Genomic DNA, 8,105 nt, shown 5'->3' with positions numbered 1-8,105 from the left:
GGGAGGGAGGACGGTGCGGCTGGTAGGCCTCCTGCGGGGCGACATGGCCGCCGGCGGGGAGGGGCGGCCCGGCCGCCTCACGCACCCATCTCCTGCCCACCCCCCTCTCCCTTCCGCGTGTTGCAGCTTATGGAATCAACAGCATCCTCTACCAGCGGGGCATCTACCCCCCCGAGACCTTCACCCGCGTCCAGAAGTACGGGCTCACCCTCCTCGTCACCACCGACCCCGAGCTGAAGAACTACCTCAACAATGTGGTGGAGCAGATGAAAGGTAGCGGGGGGGGCGCTTCTTCAAACTGCCAAGCTAGTGCAGCTGGCGGGAGGCTGCTGTGCCCTCCTGTTGTGTCTCTGGTGATGCTTCTTGTCGCTCTCGCACTGCAAGTAACCGCTGTGGCCTCTTTCAGAGTGGCTGTACAAGTGCATTGTGCAGCGCCTGGTGGTGGTCATCTCGAGTATCGAAAACAACGAGGTTCTGGAGCGGTGGCAGTTTGACATAGAGTGTGACAAAACTGCAAAGGATGAGAGGTGAGTAACAGTGTTCCTCTAGGCCTGCTCTTCCCTCTACCTAGCAGCTGCGCAGGCACAAGATAAATTCCACGCGCATCAGCACCGTTCTGGTTCCTCAGAGCAGCCGAGACGGCCTTTTCTCAGTATCAACATGGAAGGCGTTCCTTCAAACCTTACCAAACCTACTATCTTTCTTACTGCTATTCCTTCTGTTTGTCTGTAAACCAGTCATTATATGATTGAAGTATACATAATCCTCAGGTGTTGACTTTATTTTTTTTTTTTAAAGCACCAGATCAAAACTTGATTTTTAATCTTCAACAAAGTACATAAAATCCTGTATTGGGTACATGCCCTGAAGAACTACAGCTTTCCTGTTGTTATGCCAAAATGTTCTCATCCATTCCGGACTGAGAATAAATGTAACATTCCTTACAAGTACTGTGAAGCTTCACAAACAACAATAAAGGGAAACTGACTATCACTTAATATTTCTAAGCCTGTCTACCTAGGGCTTAAAAGAGTGTCACTACTATAAAAAAATTCTGTAGCAAACAGACCAACAGAGCTTAACAGAGAGAACTGTATTTAAAGAAAACTGTCAGTATAGTAGAAGCTTGCTTTCTTAACAGAGTTTTCCTATTTTTCCAGTGCACCACGAGAGAAATCTCAGAAGGCTATTCAGGATGAAATTAGATCTGTTATCAGACAAATAACTGCCACAGTAACTTTTCTGCCACTGTTGGAAACTGCCTGTGAGTATTCCTAACTTCACTAAAGAAATCAGATGCTTCTTTTGGAAAATCTCAACAACTTTTCCACTTTTAGAAAATACTTTCTGCTATTTTCTAAGGTTTTTTAATTATTACATGTCATATATCATTACATTTCTGAGAGCATTTTGTTAGACTGAGATCAGGATAGAACTCAGGGTGCCTTCTAGAAGATGCACTTTAACTTCAAATATGCCATCTTCTTATGTATGCATTACTGTTAACTTGTTTCCACTTGCTTACAGGTGCCTTTGACTTGCTGATATACACAGATAAAGATTTGGCAGTGCCAGAAAAGTGGGAAGAGTCAGGACCACAATTCATAGCCAATTCGGAAGAGGTTCGTCTTCGTTCCTTCACTACTACAATCCACAAAGTAAACAGTATGGTGGCTTACAAAAAGGATTCCTTCCCCTAAGACACAGTGGGGGTGTTGTATATATCCTGTCACCTTGTATAGTTTCTGTTCCTAGTGCAGCTGAGTTATGAACACATCATTACTGTTGCTCTTGCTGAAGTATGATACAGAAAAAAGGCAACATGGTTGCCTAGGATAATGTGGTGTAACACTAGACTAAGCTGGCATTGTTTTTAAACAGGTCTAAATAAGAGATTCATAACAATAGTTCAATTCTTACTTATCTGTACGAGCTAAACTAATGGTGTGTTAAACTACCACGTTCACTAGAAAAACTGTCTAAACCTAGGATCAATTGCTAGAATTGTGTTCAGATCCTGTAATTTCATATTTTATTATTATAAACTGCATTCTATTAGCAGGCTTAAGTTCTCTCTGGCACTAAAAAAAAAAAAATCACACTCCTGACATGCCAGTTCTTCATGTTAAAAGCCTGGGCTGTTTTATTACCAGAAACAATTCTAAAATGAATCAACAGAACAATTCTGAAGTTACTTGTACCTCTTTACAATGAAAGCAGCTGTTTAAGGAAAATCTTAACTATATGAAGCCTTGTACATTAGTGACAGCTGGACTCTGCTTGTGGGGATGGTGGTGGTGTTCTAAGTCGGTGTACGTCTCTAGTGTCTGTCAAGCATTTTCTACGTTTGTATTCTTGTTTTACAAATAAAGTTTGAACTTGTATAGTGTTATCTAATTCCAAGTCTGTAGTACTTCGTATTTTAGATGTTTTTATGGACGCTACGTCTTAATTTATCACTGTCACAGAATTAGTACCCGAAAGGCATCCTACTTACTGTTACTTCAACTGTTTCCTCTGAGTCTGTACAACACTTGTTTTGAGTCAATATGAAATCCAGTCATGGATTAGTAGTTTTCCCGCACTTAAGTCTTCAAGTAACAGTATAAATAGGTCACAGTGACCTAATGATTAAGCACAGCGCCTTCCATATTTGTTAAATAGCATCTGACTCTTCCTGCATTCTTCACACATCTTGTACCAGAAGAAATTTAGGATTTAAAACTGTGTTAATAGAACTTTCAGATACTTCTGTGGTTTTGTTCATTTCCTTTACCAAATGCACTTCAGCCAGAGTATTTAACTTTTCTCACTCTTCTAGAGTTATATATATATGACTCTTACTGTTGTAACAGTGTAATTTCAAAAGTTTATTTAAAAAATATTGATTACAAGTACTCCACCACTATATTACAAAGTTTCTGGGCTTTCCTACCAGGAAATAGTTCTTTCCAGCAGTCCCAATCTAGCAGAATTGAAAAGGCAGCCTTCTGTAAATCAGCAGCACAAAATCACAGCTTTTTAAAACACATACAATCTAGGTACTTCCAAAAAAATATTACATTATTCACTGCTAGGGCTTGCACTGCAGTAACAGAGGAATACCTAGTGTTTTCTTCTGCCTGTCTGCAATTTTCTTAAACAGGTGACTGCACTACCCCTTTACACCTAGGAGGTGCACCTTCAAAGCACTGCCCCTGAGGAGGACTGGATCAAGGCAGTGAGCGCAAGTCAACTGTAACAGAAATTTAAATAAGGAACTGACAACCACTGCTTCATACCAAAGGTGAGATCAGGAAGTGACTTGTACAGAGCCAGCAGTAGTGAGTATAAAAACCACCCTTATTTTACAGAGGTACAGAAGCCAGATTGCTCCAGGAAGTTCAAGTCACTTCTTTCTTGTACCAAATACAATTTATCTTCTTCTTTAAGAAGGACCAGCTCCAAGTCCATCTCCAAGTCTGCATATTTTTTCTTTTTTTATAGACGCACCAACAGTCAAGAGATTTAAGTATATCATTGCATAGAGATAATGTCCACGAAAACTATATGCAAAAAGGAACAGGTTATAAATCCTGAAGTTTTCACAAAGACCCTGCAGAACAAAAAAGAAAGAAAAAAAAAGTCACATTAATGCAATCTCCCAGAAGTCAAGCCTTTGTAGAGGTGTCCAATAGGATTTGCTGATACCTAATGGAACCCACCCTCTTCATTAGTTTCCCCTACCTTGGGGGTCACTTCTGTAGAGTGAAGAATCAAAAACATAGGTGCCCCCTCCCCCCATCTCCGATGGCAGTATAGTTTTTCTTAGGAAACCAGATAAAGGGCAAGATTTAAAAGTTACACAACAGACATTCCTCACCTGACTAGTTCAGCTGACGTATAAGCTGGTTGATTGCTTCACCTCTGCAGCCAGGCTTACCCATTTCCTTCAGGAAACCCACTTTGTTACGTGAAGCATGGCGAGCTACTGACAGATGGAACGGCCATAGAAAGTTTGTGACTTGTTTGAAATACTTCCCAGCTGAGTAGATTTCATGAATAAGGTCTTCCAGGCAAATAATACCATAGTTCCCTGCAGAGAATTTTTTTTTAAAAAAAAAAACCAAAAACAAAACAAAAAGCACGCCCCGTACAACATATACACAAGATGCCCAACAGTATTATCTTTCCTCATGCTACTCCAGAAAAGCCAGTTCTCCATCTGCAAGTCTTGCAAGGTTTTTCTCCCTCCCCTCCCTCTGAGGTCAGATTGCAAACTCTCCACATCGGCCTCTTTCCTTGATTCACTTAATTTTCTCATCCTCTTCCTCACCTAAATGCTCCTCTATCAGCATATTGTCTGTCAGAGGCATTCTCTTTTTCTTTATCTTGGCTTGACCCCGTTTCAGGATGAGCTCTCGTACAGATTTCAGGTTAGGGTGTCTGCAAAAACAAAAATCAGATTCTGTAGCAGAGAGACATGATACAGCCGAAAGTCTCATCCTACTCCTTTGTATAGAGGTGAGAAAGTAACCAAGTTATTTTTAGAACAATGAAAAAAGGGACAATAACAAGTTTTAGATAGAAGTTGACAAAGTTTTGACCATTACTGGAAAAGCCAGCTACGGATCTGTGATACCAGAGGGAGAATCAAAAAGCTACAATATTTACATACAAACTGCTATCAAGTCACGGGGCTGGTACTTACCCCCACGCCACATAAGGTTCCACAATCCGCAGCATCTTCAGCGATAAAGGAGTCAGTTTAACAAATGTTCCAGTGAAATTTTTTCTCAGCCGCAGCAACTCGATCACTCTTCTTACCCTCCTACTCACTCCCTTAATACTGAGTCAGAAAAACATTTAGTTTAGTATTAGTAACCACGTTTCTCTAATACAGCAACAAAAGGTCTCAGATTACCTACAAGGAGACATGTCTGGGTTGATCACCCTTCCTTTGCTTAGAAATTATGTGACAGCTACAGGTAGTAACAATAATAAAGGTAAGGAGTAACAAAACTTTCTTACTCTACAATCCGCACAACAAAGGCTAGTTTGTGCTCCTGAGGTACAGGCGTCTGTCCAGGTCTCTGCTCCATGCGCCTCAGCCGGATGTCATCTCGGTGTTTGCGCCATGAATCTCGAACAAAAGCCTCAAGGCGTTTAAACTGGATTTGTTTCCCCTTCTGGTGCTAAAGACAAAAGGATAAGAAATGATCACCCTTCCCAAGAGTCTCAGAGGTTTGCATCTCCAAGGCCAAATGAAATTCAGAACTTGATGAACTATGCCCTTTCAGTTTTGGAGGCAGTAAGAAGAAAAATAAATTTGATAATCTAAGCCCAGGGGAGACAGAACTGAGGACAACATATGAATTTACAAGCACCTAGCTATAATTTATGAACAGTGAACTAAGAATTTTTCCTCAGAAAAAAAAATAAATTAGGACAAACAAAGTGAGACCCAGGATACTTCTATGCATAGAAGAAATCAAATAGAAGCATTTGCAGCTACAGACAGACAGATCTTCACAACTACATACACAGCTCAGCCAATCACTGGGAAGGCCAGAAACAACATATGTATCTGGGTAAAACAGATGCTATAGCAATACCCTAGTGTGACTCAAAATTACCATTCAACAGATAATAACTGGTTTTAAAGTCCTTTTCTACAAAGGCACACATACAAAAAAAAAATCCAAGCATTCAAATAACTATTAAGTATTACTAATTTAAACACAAAACATCTAGCTCACTTAAAAAGTCTTTTCAGAATCATGGGAAAATTTAAAGCTTTTTTAAATTAAAAAGATGTTTAAATGCCTATCCTTAGCTCAGGAACACGTACATCCACCATAGCTCTTTCTCATATGAATGGGAGCTGAATGTGCATGGCAGCTACCCAGTAATATTTCGGATACACTACTGACTAAATTATTAGGCCATTTTAAAGTTGAAATATTTAATGTTATGTGTCTTCTGTCCCATTTCACCTTGTAAATCACCCATAAAATTGGTTTGAATTTTCAAAGCAGGTAGACCCGATCAAAATCTCATCACTAGGGTCATTTTTCTAATGAGAATCTTAAAAGGTGGCAATTTAACATTATTGCTTATACTTCCCCTTCCACCTCATAAATACAGCAAGCCATTCATATAGTTAAAAACATAAACACAGTACCTAACCAAAACGGCAGGAGTTTTGCACATAATTCCACCAACTCCACAAAACCAGATTCACTGGGAAAGCTTTAAGCCACTTCCAAGACACGCACCTGCTACGTTAGCTGAGATACAGCAGAACGGGTCTCAAATTCTGAAATAGGAAGGTTTGCTGTGCTCTGCCAGTCTGGAAACCACACACCGAGCACAGAGAGCAACATGTGCCACCTAACACACAGAAAAAGGCTTCACAATGACCTGCCTATGCTCTAACAGATTTATCTACCTAGTTAACTCTAAACGCACCTTCAGAAAGGCACACTGTCTCCATGAAGTTTTACAATGCAAAGGTGAACTGCTTTCAGACAGCGTAATCCTACGGTAGCACAACCGACTCGGCAGCATTACGTTTTACCACATTTGGCCATGCACACACGCACCCTGGTAACCACTAATCTAAGAGGAACAACTCTTCAATAAATTTGTGTTTCGGTATAACACGCCAGAAAGTTCTGTCCTCTTTACAGGGCTCGGAGACACGCGGGGAAGACGCTCAACAACCGAAGAGATGAACTCAAGTTCCCCTCAGAGATAACCCAGAGGATCGTCACGGTGTCAATACCGAGTCTCAGCAACGAGCTGGCTCCCTCCTTTGCCCCCCCCGCAGGGCTCCGGCATCCCCCTCGCGGAGGAAGCTGACCACTCAGATCATTCGTACGGCTGCACGGAGCTACGATTCCCTCCTCCGAAACACAAGCACGGACAGCCGCAACAGCACTGCAGATCCACCCCAGGCTTAGCCCCCTTGCAGCCAGGCTCTCCCAGCCGGCCGGACAACGCCGACTCCGCTGCCCCGGGGATCCCCCCGCGGCCGGCCCCTACCTTCCGCTTGTTGAGGAGCGCCTGCTTGGCCTGGGTGGCCTTGATGGCCTGGTAGGCCTTCCTCTTCTTCAGCAAGTTCTCCGGCACCAGCGGGATCCGCCGCCTCGGCCTGCGGGACGGGAGAAGCCGGTCACATCCAGCAGCACCGCACCCCGACCCCCCCCCGGGACACGCCACCCCCAGCCCCGCGACCGCGCAGTCCCCGCGGATGGCGGCGGATACCCGACCCGCCGCTCCCCCTCACTCACTCCTCTTCCGCCATTTCGCCGGCAGCCGAGGGTGGGGGAATGCCGCGCATGCGCGGGGCGGTGTCATGGCCGCCCAGCCCAGGGCCGGGCTGCCCGCAGCCCCTCCTCGTCTCTTACCCGACGGGACCCGCTCCGCTCGGCTGCAGGACCCGCGGAGAACGGGGGTCCCTGGGGCACCCCCGGGATTTCCCGGAGGGACTCCTCGCCTCAGTCGGATCGCTGCGGGAGCAGACAAGGACCATCTAAAGGAGTGAAGGTATTCTTTACATTTTTCTGGGCTTCTCTGCTGGAATCTGGGACCGGCCGTTAGGGGGTTCTCGTAAGCGGCAGGAGACCGTCCTACGCGGAGCACCGTATACCAGGTTACTAGTGCCTGAGGGTATACATCTGGTATCATTCGGTATTGGTACAGAGCTCGTATACCTTGTGTAAGTTTTTGTACTTCTGGTTTTGTGCACGCTCGCTGTGAGTGCTGCGCTCTGGTATTTGGTACGGGCACGGGGTGAGCTACGTACTTCTGCCATAACACCCTCTGTGGCGGTATTGATTTATTGGTATTGAACTTGGATATATTTGTAAGGAATTGTCTACTGAAAATTGATTTGGATTTGACGCTCGTGTATGAATAAGCTGAGTTAACTCTGGTGTGACTGGTGAGCGACTGGGACGCGCACAGCTGCAAAGTGAGTGTGGGAAACCCGGAGAACTGTGTATTTCACCGTGGAAATGAATGTGAACCACTTTTTCCTCATAAATTGCTTTATCTGTGATCAAAACCTATGGGTAGTATTTGGATGGGATATTCAGCGTGAGAATTGTGGAACGTAGTCA

General features: G+C 43.9%; 2 protein-coding genes across 2 annotated transcripts in view; one reads left to right on the top strand and one right to left on the bottom strand.

Annotated features, from left to right (window-relative positions):
* The window catches only part of MAD2L1 (MAD2 mitotic arrest deficient-like 1 (yeast)), a 2,421-nt gene extending 426 nt beyond the window's left edge, over positions 1-1,995 (top strand). The window contains exons 2-5 of the mRNA XM_010575608.1: positions 127-273; positions 407-527; positions 1,161-1,264; positions 1,528-1,995. Of these exons, the coding sequence (XP_010573910.1) occupies positions 127-273; positions 407-527; positions 1,161-1,264; positions 1,528-1,700 (545 nt within the window). The 3' untranslated portion in view covers positions 1,701-1,995. The remainder of the gene's footprint in view (positions 1-126; positions 274-406; positions 528-1,160; positions 1,265-1,527) is intronic.
* Positions 1,996-3,177: 1,182 nt separating this feature from the next.
* On the bottom strand, positions 3,178-7,304 carry RPL7L1 (ribosomal protein L7-like 1). The gene is made up of 7 exons (XM_010575559.1): positions 7,275-7,304; positions 7,027-7,135; positions 5,011-5,174; positions 4,691-4,828; positions 4,316-4,425; positions 3,863-4,075; positions 3,178-3,595 (listed from the first exon to the last, which is right to left on the bottom strand). The coding sequence occupies exons 1-6, from the start codon at positions 7,286-7,288 to the stop codon at positions 3,867-3,869; spliced, it is 744 nt and encodes a 247-aa protein (XP_010573861.1). The 5' UTR covers positions 7,289-7,304; the 3' UTR covers positions 3,178-3,595; positions 3,863-3,866.
* Between the last annotated feature and the right edge of the window lie 801 nt (positions 7,305-8,105).

This window comes from Haliaeetus leucocephalus, unplaced genomic scaffold (genome assembly GCF_000737465.1).
Source record: "Haliaeetus leucocephalus isolate CR32 unplaced genomic scaffold, Haliaeetus_leucocephalus-4.0 Scaffold484, whole genome shotgun sequence".
In the NCBI taxonomy this organism is placed as follows: Eukaryota; Metazoa; Chordata; class Aves; order Accipitriformes; family Accipitridae; genus Haliaeetus; species Haliaeetus leucocephalus.
This window is presented reverse-complemented; position numbering and strand designations above follow the sequence as displayed.

What these genes read in the sequence shown, in the direction of transcription:
- RPL7L1 (XM_010575559.1), bottom strand. An exon ending in TTTGTTGTGCGGATTGTAGA is followed by an intron (nt 4,829 to 5,010) that starts GTAAGAAAGTTT and finishes TTTCTGACTCAG; the next exon opens with TATTAAGGGAGTGAGTAGGA. An exon ending in GAACCTTATGTGGCGTGGGG is followed by an intron (nt 4,426 to 4,690) that starts GTAAGTACCAGC and finishes TTGTTTTTGCAG; the next exon opens with ACACCCTAACCTGAAATCTG.